The sequence below is a fragment of the Nothobranchius furzeri genome, chromosome 11 (assembly GCF_043380555.1).
Source record: "Nothobranchius furzeri strain GRZ-AD chromosome 11, NfurGRZ-RIMD1, whole genome shotgun sequence".
Classification (NCBI taxonomy): Eukaryota; Metazoa; Chordata; class Actinopteri; order Cyprinodontiformes; family Nothobranchiidae; genus Nothobranchius; species Nothobranchius furzeri.
Genome location: NC_091751.1, coordinates 29,556,619 through 29,571,316, shown reverse-complemented (window position 1 = coordinate 29,571,316; position 14,698 = coordinate 29,556,619). Strand labels below are relative to the sequence as shown.

At 45.8% G+C, this 14,698-nt stretch overlaps 2 protein-coding genes and 1 long non-coding RNA gene across 8 annotated transcripts in view; 2 read left to right on the top strand and 1 right to left on the bottom strand.

Annotated features, from left to right (window-relative positions):
• The window catches only part of hoxa3a (homeobox A3a), a 26,785-nt gene extending 16,840 nt beyond the window's left edge, over positions 1 to 9,945 (top strand). For 4 of the 6 annotated variants that reach the window (XM_015955926.3, XM_054744457.2, XM_054744459.2 and 1 more), the window contains 3 exons: positions 1,942 to 2,002; positions 5,263 to 5,836; positions 8,402 to 9,945. In XM_015955926.3, coding sequence (XP_015811412.1) covers positions 5,380 to 5,836; positions 8,402 to 9,195 — 1,251 coding nt within the window. In that variant the 5' untranslated portion in view covers positions 1,942 to 2,002; positions 5,263 to 5,379 and the 3' untranslated portion in view covers positions 9,196 to 9,945. The other 2 variants (XM_015955927.3, XM_015955928.3) reach the window with 2 other exon arrangements.
• LOC107383369 (uncharacterized) lies at positions 9,903 to 11,470 on the bottom strand. Its single transcript, XR_001572733.3, has 2 exons — positions 11,180 to 11,470; positions 9,903 to 10,357 (listed from the first exon to the last, which is right to left on the bottom strand). It is a non-coding gene; the product is annotated as an uncharacterized lncRNA (long non-coding RNA).
• hoxa2b (homeobox A2b) lies at positions 11,470 to 14,698 on the top strand. The gene is made up of 2 exons (XM_015955929.3): positions 11,470 to 12,998; positions 13,516 to 14,698. Exons 1-2 carry the CDS (start codon positions 12,638 to 12,640, stop codon positions 14,235 to 14,237), a joined length of 1,083 nt encoding a protein of 360 aa, XP_015811415.3. The 5' UTR covers positions 11,470 to 12,637; the 3' UTR covers positions 14,238 to 14,698.

Genomic DNA, 14,698 nt, shown 5'->3' with positions numbered 1-14,698 from the left:
GGGTTTTCTTACGCTCGTTTTGGTGATGGAGGAGCAGAGGCTGGTTTAGAGCGCAGGGGGCGCTGCTGAGCTCGGTGTTGTCAAATGCACACAAAAAGCAAACCTGTGCATGAAAACGAGGATAAATAATAACAAGTGTGCTTTATTCTGCCTCCTAGGACGGTGTTTGTGTTTTGGCGTTTCAGCTGCAGCCGCGCGCTCGCGCAGGATTAGCTCTTTTAGCTGCTATAACAGGCACCAAATATATGGCACTCTAAAACTGTCAGAGCAGCCGTTCCCTCTGAATGGGCGACACGTGGAAAATCTGCTTCTCAGTGAGAGGCTCGCTCCTCTGCCAGAACATCGCAGTGTCACAAACCATCTTTTATTTTTTTTCTCCTCCAAACCGATCTCCTCAGGGCAATGACTGCCTCCATTAATGATTCACAGGCTCAAATAAAAGGGATTTAAGTTGACGTTGTGTCACGTGAGCACGGAGCGCATACTACTGCGCCGTGTTATGGCACTGGGAGGAAAACCGGAGCCCCGGTCTGGCCATATGATGCAGATTATATGCTGGTTACCCCCACTTTCCGGGAGGGGAGTCCTGGCTTTGTAGTTTGATTATCGAGGGGGGAGAAAAAGGAGAAAAAAGAAAGTAGATAGAAGCGAGACGGGCTGGAAGCAGAGAGGATCCCGGCGTGGTGTGGCTGTGTTCTGCTGTCACGGACGGATATGTTTTCCACGCGGAACGACTCAGAGCTCCAGCTTTGGGAGGATGGATTTTATTTTGAGGTATTTCCGCCTATTGTTCATTGCTGTCGTGAGTTATTGCTGCGCGAGGGAGAGGTCAGCGAGAAAAGGGCTCCTTGTTGTGGTGTGAAGGAGGAAAAATATCAAAAGCGGTCGAAATTCAGATTCAGCAGAAAATGTGTGCCGATGTAAATTTTTTTTATCATTTCTTATTAAAACAAGTGATCGGGTGGTTTATGACGTAATAATTGAAACGTTGTTGTATTTTATCCTAAACGCATGATTAGTTTTTAGCAGGAATTTGATGTTTTCTTCTAATCAGCATCCATTTGGACAAACGGGCCATTTATCGGCTTCCAAGCAGAGCGCGCGGGGGTGCACGGGCTCAACCTGTCCCATAAAACAAAACAGCGCGTCTTTACGCTGTTTTATGTGTGCGTAAACGATACATCAAGACAATCTCCATAAAAACTGTTAAAACAAAGGAAGTTGTTGAGAGCGGAGGGGTTGTGTCGCTCCGCCGGGGAAATGAGGATATAATGGAAGACGGAGTACCATCCAGGACCGCGCGGCCGCGCGGAGGTCACGGCGCTCCTGCTTGATTTATGGGCCCAGGGACTTGGGGAAGATGGTGAGCGCGAGCTAATGACTATTCGATCCGTTGGTGGAGGAGAGAGACTCCCGAGCAGCAGGAAAACAACAAACAGCCTATTTACATAGAACTCATTAGTGTTATTAAGGTGATGAGTAGAAAGGTTTAACCCGGATGCTTCTGAACAAAATCCTATCAGAATATTCCTGGTATTTATTTTCATAAATTTGGTTTTCTGTAACATTTCAAACTTTAACATTTTTCTATAATTAAAACATTTCTTTAACATTAATAAAACATTTTAATATTGTTGTATTAAAATGGAACATTTTTATCCTAAAACATATCTGAATAAATTTAAAAAAGATCTAAAATTATTCTAAAGGTTTTTCTACAACTACCAGAATATTTATCATAATTTGAAGAAGTTTTCTGTTTCCACTATTTAAACGCGGCCTAATTCCGTTCTGTGTGAGACGAAACAATAATTATAAAAATCGATTCTGAATATAAAATCAGCCCAAACATAAAACACGCGGTATCTTACGGAGAAACTAGCGTTAAATAAAACATTTACGTGTAAAACGTGAACGCATTTGTCTTTGTGCTCGTTGTAGAATCCCAGCAGAGTGAAGTAAGGCCACCTCCCGGTGTCGGAAACACCCTGAGCTGCTTTCGGTAAGTCCATATATCTTTATTGATTTGTGTTATGAATGCTTGATGATGATATCCTTATTCAATTTCTAATAAGTAGCACACACGCCTACCAGAGCGCTGGCGGGGTCTGCAGAAGCAGCCTATAGCTTCCACGTTTCCGTGCAGCAGCAAATACGAGCAACCCGAGAGCAATAATTCCTTCTCCTCCACTTGTCTTTGTGGTGTAATTTGTCACCATAAAAGTGACGAGGGGAATCGCGGCTCTTGGAGCGGTGCCTTACTCATTTCAAAAACTACTTTCTGTGAAAGCTATCTGCTTGTAGCTGCTCCAGCCTGCTGCGCTGAAGTTTTCTAACATTATTTCTTTTTTAAATCACTATTTCTTCTTCCTCTCCTGCTTTTTCTTTGGCATCCCGCGTTGATTTTGGCCATTTTACGCACGGCTCTGACTTTTAACCCTCTCCTCGGGGCCGTGTTAAAGAGAAAGACGAATCAGCATTTCAGCAAAGGAACAAAGAAGTAAATAATTATACAAAGTGGAAACGTCACTTTGTGAAAGAAAAAAGCAAAGTAGGCTGAAAAAATATCCTCGTGTGTGAATTTTTCTCCCACCCAACCTCCCACGCCGTGCGCGCGCTCTACCTTTCTAATTTTGTCCCGAGGCCTGAAAACAAACCCAGAAGCTCCTGCGCCTGTGTTTCCAGCTGAAGAGGGGGCCACCATAAATCTAATTCGGAGTCATTCTAGGAGCAAAAGAGAGCATGCAGAGGGATTCCCCTCTCGCGTCGCTGCCGGCTCTGCCTCCAGCGCTGCGTGTCCTCCGCTTTTTGTCTTTTGCTGATGAAACTTGTGTCCATTTTTTCACTCTCTGTGAAATATCTTCCCTTTAATATCGTGAGCTTTGATCTGCCATTCTAATAGAAATGTTGGTATGTTCCTCTTAGCCGCGAGGAGAAGAAACGGAGTGTGCGTCCTTGTGCTAAAACAGCGAATCATATGCAAAAATGCGGGTTAATAATTAAGCGGCGGTTCTTTATGCTCCTTGGAAATGGAAAACCCGCCTGACTGTGCCTTTGTAGCCTCCTATGAATCCACAATTTATCCAAAAAAAGCAAATTAAATGGTCATAAGAAGACTTAAAAACGTAATGTTGTCATTTATTTCTGCGCGCTCTGCCTCATTTGGTTGGGGGAGGAGGAGAAACAACCTCTTGATTTGCGCTGCCTTTCCAAGGCGCTGCTTCATTTGCATAATTTTTCTTGTCTATGGTGACGCTCTGGTTCGGGGCAGTTCACTGGTGTCTGCGTGGTACTGGTGAAGGATCTCATAGTCAAGGATTGCCTGGGCTGACGTTAATATTGCTATGAAGCCCTGTCCACTGCTCTGTGGCATGAGCAGAAATCCAGTCCTGAGAGCAGATAACTGCTATCTCTCTGACCCGACTGCTCATGCCTGCTTTGGTAATCTGGGTCTACCCATCCACGTCGAGTGAGAAGGAAAGGAAAAAGGGAGGAAAAAAGGGGGAAAGGAGTCTTCTTTCGGCTCTTCCCTTTAGGTGGCTGCTAAATGCCTGCTGCATGGCAGTCTGCCGCTGCTCCTTCCACCCAGTCAGCCCTGCCTTTAAAGTTTTCTCTGGATTACCACTTTAATCGATTTCGTCGCTGAATGAGAAAATATTGCCCGCTGCTCTACATTCATCTTGAGAGGATAAGGTAAGCAGGCCAGAAATAGGCTCCCTCTGTTGTAAATGGCGGAGTTTGTGTGTCGCGCGGTGATTTATCACCGTATGACTTAGATCTCGGTTCAGGAAGAGTTCACACACACAAACACACACACACACACACAGTCAGGCGGCCAGATTTCTCTGCGCGCGGAGCTCCACTCTGCCTTTTGTCTCTCTTTCTGCTTCCATTTGTGATTGTCGCTCCGCTTCTCCGCGAGATCCACGCAAAAAGCTGCTGGTGCAGCCGGCCATCATGCGCAAACGAGGAGATCCAGTTTCAGGCTGCATCCTGAGGACTCGTTTTAGTCTCGATTGCTTTTTGGTGCGCGCGGCTGCACGAGCACATATTTCACGTTTTAATAACAACTTCTTTTTATTCACGCACACAGGTTATGTCTGCTGAGGGACCGTTTCAGACAGCTGTTATTTTTATTAGCGGCCTTTTATCGTCTCCTGTGTTAATCTGGGGCAGATTTATTTGATTTATGGATCCGTCCGGCTTTTTAGTTTGATTTATAGCTGCATGTATCTGGAAGGTGTTTGTATTTATGTCTTTATTTAAGAAAATATTCACCGAACCTTTATTGTTGTTAGTGCGTTTCAATCAGATAAACAAAAACTTAATTTTGGAACTTTTGCACAAAAGTAGCCTGCATTTACAAAATATTATTATTATTATTATTATTATTATTATTATTATTATTATTATTATTATTATTATTATTATTATTATGTCTATCTGCTGCTATAGCCGGTTCTGTCCTTTCCCGGTTTTTGTTCTGTTCGCCTGTCTTACCGACCGGGATTCCCCTCTCCCCGGGCCGTTCTCGTCCCTCAGACCCTCATATATCACGGCCACGAGCCGCCTGTTAACAGCACCGCCGACAGCAGCCATTATTATGGGCCTGCGAGGAGAAGTTCACCGTCGGCATGGAGATGCATGGTTGACCCGCCCGGTTTTTCAGGTTTTCCCCTCGCGACCTTTTCATTTATGTTGCAAGTCACACAAAACATAAAGAAAAAAAAATTCTCGTTTTTATTTCCTTTCTAAATTTGGCTTTAAGGTCTCAGTTTATTATTCAACGAGCTTGTTTTCATCATAAAGAACAAGCATATGTAAAAATTGTTGATAGGCCACACAGAATGTTTTCACCTGCTACACAGGAAATTAGAGCTGCTGTTGACAGCCCTGTTGGTAGAATAATATTGTAACAGAAACATTTTTCCTGTGTGGCAACCTGCTAACGAGCCACTTCCACGGCGCGCTCTTTACGCACCAAATGTAACTTCAATCTGTTTCTCTGCTCAGAGGTTTAACGTGTCAGCCCGTTTGTTGCTGTGTTTTAACTGAATTTGATGCTTTCTGAAAAAAAGCTCCATGCTGTTTGGCGCAGACACAAGGTTAGCGCGCGCTTGTGTGAGCCATAAGGTAAACGGTAATAGTGTGCAGAGTAGTTGGCCCTATCTTTGCTCCACAGTCTCCAGTGTCAGCTCGGTATTGAAAAGTAAGATGGATCGCCACCATTTCTCCTCCTCACAGTGCTTCTTGTAACCCTAGGTTAATCCAAAGAGGCCATTGGCGGAGAGGCGTCACGTGACCACGGGGTGCCAATGTTATTCTACAAGGGTGTCAAGACCCTGTCAGTTTCTGAAATAAATATTGGGAAACGGCGAGATGCAAAAGGCAACCTACTACGACAGCTCCGCAATTTACAGTGGCTACCCGTATCAAAGCGCAAATGGCTTCGGTTATGATGCCAATCAGGTCCAATATCCCCGGGCCTCTCATGTGGAAAGTGAGTACCATCGACCTGCCTGCTCCCTGCAGTCTCCCGGCGGATCCGTGGCTCTACAGAAGCCGGGTGAGATGGCGGAGAGCTGCGACAGGACCACGGCCATGCAGGCGGCGCAGCCCAAGGTCCTCCCCGAAAGCAATCAAGCACCGGTGGCAGGCCCACCCCCTCCCTCACAGTCCCCCGGTGCCCTCAGCCAAAACGCAAGCAACGGGTCCACCCAGGCCGGTGCCAAGAACGGCTCCCCGACCTCCTCGGGCCGCAGCAAGCAGATTTTCCCCTGGATGAAGGAGTCCCGTCAGAACACGAAGCAGAAACCAGCCAGTAGCTCCAGTTCAGGTACTGTTGCACCATGCTGGGGGGAAGTGTGTGTGTGTGTGTGTGTGTGTGTGTGTGTGTGTGTGTGTGTGTGTGTGTGTGTGTGTGTGTGTGTGTGTGTGTGTGTGTGTGTGTGTGAGGGGGTTACCTCCAGCTTTACATTGTAGCTCATCCCCACCAGTGTGTGAATGTGTGTGTGAATGGGTGAATGACTGATTGTGTTGTAAAGCGCCTTGGGGGGTTCTAGGACTCTAGAAGGCGCTATATCAAATACAGGCCATTTACCATTTACTCATGTATTCATGTCTCTACTAACCCTCATGCTGCTGTAGAGCAGCTCTTGTGTTCAGCACCAACTCCTGCTGCCCTCCAGCTGACCTGCCCCTACTGTAAACACATCTCCACTGATCACATCATGTTCCCAGAGAGACAGCAAACAAACACACACACACACAACAGTTGTTTTAGTTTGTCCTGCTGTTTTGATTAGAGGGAAACTGGTGGGTCATTTAGTGGGGGGGTCTGTGCTTCTTCCCATGACCTCTAGGTAGATGTCTGATGGATGAGTCTGTGTTTCTAATTTAAATGTTTGAAGCTCACAGAATTACAGCAAAAGGCAACGAGTCCGGTTTGTATCAGAACAAAACCAAATTCAGTCCCCCAACCAGATTAAGAGGATTTAAAAGAAGCTGCAGGCTTAGTCCAACCCTCCCTTTGGAATAAAGGCACACTGTTTGGAACAGGACAAAACACCAACCGTGTTGCTGTGAGCTTTAAAATGGATGTTTGTAATAAATCACAAAAGATTTGATCAGAATAAGTGACACTGGAAAATTCTGAATCTGGTGCAAAAGGTCATTCATGTCAGTAATCTAACTTAGAAGGTGAAACTATGTGACAGACTCATTCCAGACATAGCCAGAGATATTTCAGCACTTACCAGTTATAACTGTGATGATCAGCTGATGAAAACCCAACATTCAAAATCTCAGAATATTGTGAAAAGTTCAATATTCTGGACTCAAACTGTAACACTTTAATCAGCTAATGGATCACCTGCAGAGTCTTCCTAAGCCTTTAGATGGTCTCTCAGTCTGACCTGGACTTTAGCTCCAGATACCAGTTTTTACTGTTTACCTGTAAATAAGGATTCCTGTGAGGTAACGCCAGACGTTGGCTGGAGGAGACGTCATGTTTGATCCATTCACAGCCTGACAAACAAAAAGGAAATGGAAAAAAATATATATTTATTCTAACTTTGCTATTTATTAGCAAACTTCAGTAAACTAAAGGAATGCATTTAAACAATAGCAAAATAATGACGTTCTATTAAATTGGCACTTGCTCTTTCAACAGACATGTAGGATTCAGTTCTGCAGGTTTGTCCTGGTAAAGATTTAGCAGACATGAGGGATTTGTGACATTTGCCAAGTCTGAGAGCACACTCACATAACACACCACAACTTCCTGCAGCTCCGGACACAAAGAGCTGCCAGCAAAATAAACACATAGAAATAAACAATTTAAACTGTTTCTGTCGGCCACTGGAGTAAAAACATCTAATAATAAATTATGGAAATTTTGTAAAATGAAATAAATCCTCTTTCGAACACAGCAGAGACATTTGATGCCTTCAATAAGAGGCGTGTTGAGGTCTGGTTGTGTTTGGATGCTTTATTGGGTCAAATATGGAGAGATTCTGCGTTTCAGAGCTTAAATGGATGCTTTTAATGTGACGTTTAGATGAAAGTTTGTCATAATGATTCTGTGTAATACTTGGATGCACATTTGCCTTTTATAGGCCCTTTTAGAGTTTTATTGTGAAAAATCATTTAAATGTGCTCCTTTGTCCCATCCCCATGAAACACCAAGCTCACACAGCCCTTCTCTCTCAGCTGTGCTGGATCATTATGGGTCAGGCTATGTCATGTTGCATTCCTTTGACTCCGGCTTTGTGAGACAGGTAGTGATATTTATTAAGTGTTGGCCAGCTGCCACGGCCATGCACAGACCAGTTCTACTGCTCTGCAGCTTCTGAAGCTTATCAGAGAGGGCAGGAGCCGCACCACGCGCCCTGAGGAATATGATGCTTGCATTATGCTCTTGTGTGACTGCATGGAGCAGGATGAGGGTCAGGATATTTTAAACCTCAGGTCAGATACTCTGTTCTGGTTCATCTGAATTAATGTTTGGCCTGTGCACTGATTATTAATTGTCTCATACTCCTCTGATGAGAACCACTAAGTCTGGAGAAGATTTGTCAAAATCTGAGATGTTTGCAACACAAATATTTAACAAATAGGTAAGAAGCAGAGAATGAGTGAGTTCTTTAGAGGGAAAAGTACCTTAATGGGCGTATTTATCTGGTAAACACGCCTATCACACTCCACCCCCACCCCCTCCTGATAGGTGAGCTTCTATATCAGTGGATGTGTTGTCACTGTTCTGCTCCCACTCATTCTGCCGTGTGTGTGTGTGTGTGTGTGTGTGTGTGTGTGTGTGTGTGTGTGTGTGTGTGTGTGTGTGTGTGTGTGTGTGTGTGTGATGGATCACTGACTGACATCCTCCTCTCCGTCTCCTTGACAGTGGAGAGTTGCCCCGGAGACAAGAGCCCACCAGGGTCAGCAGCATCAAAGAGGGCCCGGACAGCTTACACCAGCGCGCAGCTAGTGGAGCTGGAGAAGGAGTTCCACTTCAACCGGTATCTCTGCAGGCCCAGGAGGGTGGAGATGGCCAACCTGCTCAACCTCACCGAGAGACAGATCAAGATCTGGTTCCAGAACCGCAGGATGAAGTACAAGAAGGACCAGAAAGGCGTTGGGATGATGCCTTCTCCTGGTGGACAGTCCCCACGGAGCCCAGTAGGCCCTGCTTCTGGTGGGGGAGGTGGTGGGGGAGGTGGATACCTCAGTTCTATGCATTCTCTGGTTAACAGTGTCCCATACGAGTCCCAGTCACCGACCTATAACAAACCCCATCAGAACGCATACGGTATGGCTACGTCATACCCCCCTCCTTTGAACAACTCCTTGAACAACTGCCCCCCCTCCCAGAAGAGGTACCCAGGCACAGACTCGGCCACGCCCGAGTATGACGCGCACGCGCTCCACGGAAGCGGAAACTACGGGACTCACATGCAGGGCAGCCCCGTGTATGTCGGCGGGGGCTACATCGATTCGGTGCCCAGCTCCGGTGCGTCGGTTTTCGGCCTGACCCACCTCCCGCACCCGCCGTCCGCAAACATGGAGTATAATGGCGCAATCACAATGGGCAACAGTCAACACCACGGAGTGTGTGACCCCACACCGACGTACACAGACCTAACGCCGCACTACTCTCAGGGAAGAATCCAGGAAGCGCCCAAACTGACGCATCTGTAGCGGAGGCGCAGCGCGGATCAGTCCGCCCATTGTCTCCATCCACCTCCAGACATTTACCCGCTTTGTTTCTGCTGCGCCTCCTCACGGCCTCCACCTTCTCCCCGATGCTTTTGTTTATGTTCTCTATAGTTTATGTGTGAAGTAGCAGTAGGATAAATAATCACGGATTTTCCTCTATTTGCGTGTCTGACAGTAAGACGGGGGAGGGGGGGGGGTTACGTCATTAGCGTATTTAATCTTTTCTTTAAGAACAAACCTCTTGTTTTAAATCTCAAACAGGGTATTATGAACTCATGTTAGTCGTTTGAATGTGAATCTGACCGTTCTTTATCCGCATTTGAAGAATTGTTTGTATTTTTTTGCATTTTGTTGCACTTCCTGAAAAGCCACGGAGTTTGGGATTGAGAGGGAATCCGCCCTGAAGGAAAACCGTCCTGTTTTGTTCCATTTCTGTTATTTATTTGATGCTTTCTGTAAAAGACACCCACGCTGACTCTTTAGTATTATCTGACACTCCTCCATGTTTGTGTGGAGGCTTGGTGGGAAACGATCCTCGGCCGTTTTCAGCCCATAAGCACGCATCCTCAGCAGAACCGAACCGGGCCGAACCATGTCTCCATGTTTCTTCTCCGAGGAGTTTTATCCCATTTTATTTTCTCAGCGATTGTAAGAATCAATCAGTCATGCAATAAGGGTGGAAGAAGGACACGTTTGCATTTTCTTTATTGAATAAAAGACAAACACACGTCATCATTTTTCTCCCTCGGTGTCAAACATTCCGCTGCTCCAGATCGAAGGAATAAATAAAATAATTGAAATGAAAACACATCCTTCAGGTTTAATTTGGCAGGAAGTTTTTACAAAATCTTAGTAAAAAATACAAAAACATGAAGCGGTGGAATTATTTATTACGAGTTAAATGTTTATTCCCAGGCATAAAACAGCACAAATGTTGTTTAAAACTAGCATAAAATGTTCAGACAAATCTATTAAAAACATGTTTATATTTTTGTTCCTAAAGGAAATATGACAAATTTTGAACAATAATAAAAAAACATCCGCAGATAAAATCAAGCACTTGCTGTATTTTCCTCTGAAGGGTGGCCCTTTGCGCGGCTCATCCATAATAATAAAAATGTCAGCCAGGCCTCGTGTGGAAGTCCTGCAACGAGACAAGAAGCTAAATGAGAACCCGCTTCAAAAACGGCGCACTGATGCAGTTGTGTGGCTGCGGCGACAGAGAAGCTGCATGGACACTTTTTATTCACCCTGCTAAAATTGAAAACGTGCATATTATAATGGAGCCATTCTCCAAAAAATAAATAAACAATAATAACAAGCAAAAACGATTTTTATTATTTCTTTTATTTATTTATTTGGCATTAAATCGTCATATCATAATTTCGTGACCTACCCATGGAAAGTAAATGTGTGGAAAAATAAGAGAAAAAAGCAGCAACTTTCTGCAAACCTCGGTCACACCGTCCACATCTAACCCGTCCTGCTTCGTTTTCGTGTGTTTTTGTTGGACCCATTTTCAGTCCAACGTGATTGATTTCAGTGGGCTCGAGCATTTCTTGACCTGACATATGGTTAGCAGGGAAACCCAGAACAATTGGAGCACAGTGTGTTATGAAAAAAGCTGAAGCTTTGTGTGTTCCTGCATCCAGAAATCACGTGGCAGCAGCAGAAATAAACGTTTTAAATCATTATTATATTTATTTTTAAGGGGTTTTGTTTTTATGGGAAACGTGTCATGAATGGGACTCAGTTTAATAATAAGAGTGTGTAGGCAGGCTGTGCGCCCCTACATGCCGACACCCACTCCTTTTGCACACAGAGCCTGTGCGTAAATCCAAAGTCCTCCACTGACTCATCCGCTCACTAAAATAATCTAAAACGAAAAAACATGCACCCTTGAAAATATTCACGAAGATAAAAGCCAGGTGGGGGATCCTGCCTCGCCCCCCTCTCAGCTACTCACCGCTGGTGAACTGCAGCCCCTCTCAGAAAGGAAACGGTCGCATCTCGTGCGTCTGGATTCTTTCTCCTTTCTGCTCTAAAACATCCCTCCAGCGACAAACGCGAGCAGAAACTGGTTCTAATCTGAGTGACCAGTGTTTCTCGGCGCTTCCTGGCTGCATTTGATCCGGGGGAGAGTTAGAAGCCTTAAATGTGTTGTGAGGGCACCGAGCTGTCAGACCTTTTGGCGAGTAAGATTGATCGCGCGCAGGCTTCCAGGACTCTTTGTTTGGTGTATAAGCAACAAACTGAGAGAGGCCTACCACTTCTCCTCTCTCCCTCTCTCATAAACCATATTTATAGTTTTGTCTGAATGAGACAAGGAAATAACATTCTGATTGTTGCGATCACGGATTATTCTGGAAACCAAACATGGCGGCTGGAGAGCAGCTCAATAACATCTGCATAATAACGCTACAAATGGGTGTGCTGTAAATGGTCGATGGTAACTGTGTTGGTGCTGGATTCAATGCACTTTCTGCTAGAAGTGATAATGGAAATATAATGGGAGGCTTTTTCCCAGCAGCCACGCGGTGTTTGACATGAAAACTGGGCTGCCTCGGTTTATAAGGAGGCATCATGACGCGTTTAGGGGTCTGAACTGTTTGGAAACAGAAAACAAGAAGCTTGTGTTTTTATTTTATTTTTATTTTTTTATATAAAATAAATGTTGAGTTTAGCGCTAGAATCCAGCTTTGATGCAAAATGTATCCCATAATGCATTTATTATGAGTGACTGTATCACACTTCTGCACAAGAGGCTCCTTTCATGTGATAACATTATTTAGATATAGTTTTCTTGGTGTGTGTGTGTGTGTGTGTGTGTGTGTGTGTGTGTGTGTGTGTGTGTGTGTGTGTGTGTGTGTGTGTGTGTGTGTGTGTGTGTGTGTGTGTGTGTGTGTGTGTGTGGTGGGGGCGTTCTCGACTGACATCCTCAAACAATACGAGAAAAGAGGAGTGCACGAATCCGCGCACCCGTCTCCGGGCTCCTTCCCTGTAATAGAGAGCGTCAGCCATTCTGAAAAAAAAAACTGGTTTTGTAGCTTAGTGGATTCGACTGGAGGAGCGCGAGGAGGATAAACTGAGCGGACAAAGATGTAAATAAAAACAGTCGTGTCCCAGCTGAGCGAGGCGATCTTCAGCAGAGTTTTTGGATCAATCAGGCAGACTCTGGCTTCTTTTGATGAAAGCCCAAATTGTCATTGGACAGAGGTAATCATGTGACAGGCAGTTCGGTCCAATTTCAACCTTGTCTCCATGAATTCAATAGTTTAATGGTAGCTCGGTCCCCACACGGCCGTAATCAGTGAAACAGAAAAAAGAGGAGATTTTTAATGATTTTTTTCTTTCTCGTCCTCACTGAGCCGCAACATTTATAAAAATACGCGCGCAAACTTTCCTCGGCTCTCAGGGAGCGGAGATGAATTACGAATTCGAGCGAGAGAGCGGTTTTATCAATAGTCAGCCGTCGCTTGCTGAGTGCCTGACATCTTTCCCCCCTGTCGCTGATTCATTTCAAAGTTCATCAATCAAGAGCTCGACGCTTTCACGCCCGACACTGATTCCTCCTCCCTTTGAGCATACCATCCCCAGCCTGAACCCGGGTAGCCATCCCCGCCACGGCCGGCCCAGACACAGCCCCGATGGATGCAGCCCGCTGCCCACCGCCTCCTTACCCCCGGAGTACCCGTGGATGCGGGAGAAGAAAGCTTCCAAGAGGAACCACCTGCCGACCGCCACCGCCACCACTACCATCTCCAACGTCTGCTTCTCTCCAAAAGGTGGGTGAATTACAGGAAAGTCTGTTGCTGCGTAAAGGCCCTCCTAAAACCACACAAAAGACCAGGAACAACAGCGTGCCGTGGTGTGTTTGTGGGCATTTTACTGGTGTGTGTAGAGAGTTTGGCTAAAGTTTGGTGATGTAAGATGATTTCTTCTCCTCGCAGAAGCAGAGTTTTGATGTGTGACAGTAATGAAGAGTGATGGAGTGGCTTAGCCGAGGAGGGCAGCTGCAGCATTCATTAGAGCCCCACGCCAGCATGGACCTCTGTTTGCTGCAGGCTCGGGACTCTTTTTTAATATTCTCTTATTTTTATTTTATTTTATAGACAACGAGGTGATTGTAGCTTATATCCGGGTCATTTCTGGCTAAAAGCAGCTTTGGTCAGCGGCTCAGCGGCCATTTTGCTGCAGCGTGCCTTCACTGGTGGATTGATAACAACCCAGACTAAGATGAACAGGCAGAGGGGTTATGTAATTTCTGTGTCTCCACGTTTTAATTCCGTGTTCATTTTCCAGGCTCGCCTGAGATCGTGGAGAGCGGTGGTGGAGGAGGGGGCTCCCGCCGGCTGAGGACCGCGTACACCAACACGCAGCTCCTGGAGCTGGAGAAGGAGTTCCACTTCAACAAGTATCTGTGCCGGCCGAGGAGGGTGGAGATAGCGGCCCTGCTGGACCTGACGGAGAGGCAGGTCAAAGTCTGGTTCCAGAACCGGCGCATGAAGCACAAGCGGCAGACGCAGAGCAAGGAGAACCACAACGGGGACGGGAAAGGCCCCGGCGCCGAGGACGGCATCCACAGCGAGGAGGAGGAGGAGGACGGGGGCCCCCTGTACGAGCAGAGCGGGCCCCTGCTGGAGAGAGATACCTGCTCCTTTCAGAACAACGCGCAGCAGCTTCACAATGGAGATTCGGCCAGCTTTGGTGCTGCTGCGCCGCTGAACAGCAATGACAAACATCTGAAACATTTTCCCAACCCGTCACCCACTGTTCCGGGCTGCATGTCAACAATGGGCCCTGGCTCGGCATCTGGGCCGGACAATGGGGACAGTCCCTCCGCTCTGGATGTTTCTTTACACGACTTTCAGCCTTTCTCCTCGGATTCCTGCCTGCAGCTCTCGGACGCAGCCTCGCCCAGCCTGTCGGAGTCCCTGGACAGCCCCGTGGACATTTCCGCGGACACGTTCTACTTTTTCTCGGAGTCACTAACAACAATCGACCTGCAGCATTTGAACTATTAGCCAGAATCACTCGCCGTACTCTCACATATATATTTTCTCTCTTTCTCTTTTTTTGTGAAATCAAACGAGAACTGGTAATAAATCTGATTACATTTGTATATTCGGCACATTATTCTGTTGCTTTTTGACGATTAATTGAAGGTAAGGATGAAATTAAATCACTGAAATAGCTAAAGTAGCTCGTAATTATCACAACTTGATCACTTGGAATTGAGTGTGTGTGTGTGTGTGTGTGAGAGAGAGAGAGAGAGAGAGAGAGAGAGAGAGAGAGAGAGAGAGAGAGAGAGAGAGAGAGAGAGAGAGAGAGAGAGAGAGAGAGAGAGAGAGAGAGAGAGAGAGAGAGAGAGAGAGAGAGAGAATGCAACAGTATTAGACCTATAGATCCGGGTCATTTTTATTTTTGTATAGTTTACAATGTCTTGGATATTTTTGTTAGAATACAAATAACTTGCTACAATCTT

Bases quoted from the DNA above. Each gene is read 5' to 3' on its own strand.
- hoxa2b (XM_015955929.3), top strand. From the start codon at position 12,638: ATGAATTACGAATTCGAGCGAGAGAGCGGTTTTATCAATAGTCAGCCG. The intron at 12,999-13,515 runs GTGGGTGAATTA...TTCATTTTCCAG, and splicing joins CGTCTGCTTCTCTCCAAAAG to GCTCGCCTGAGATCGTGGAG.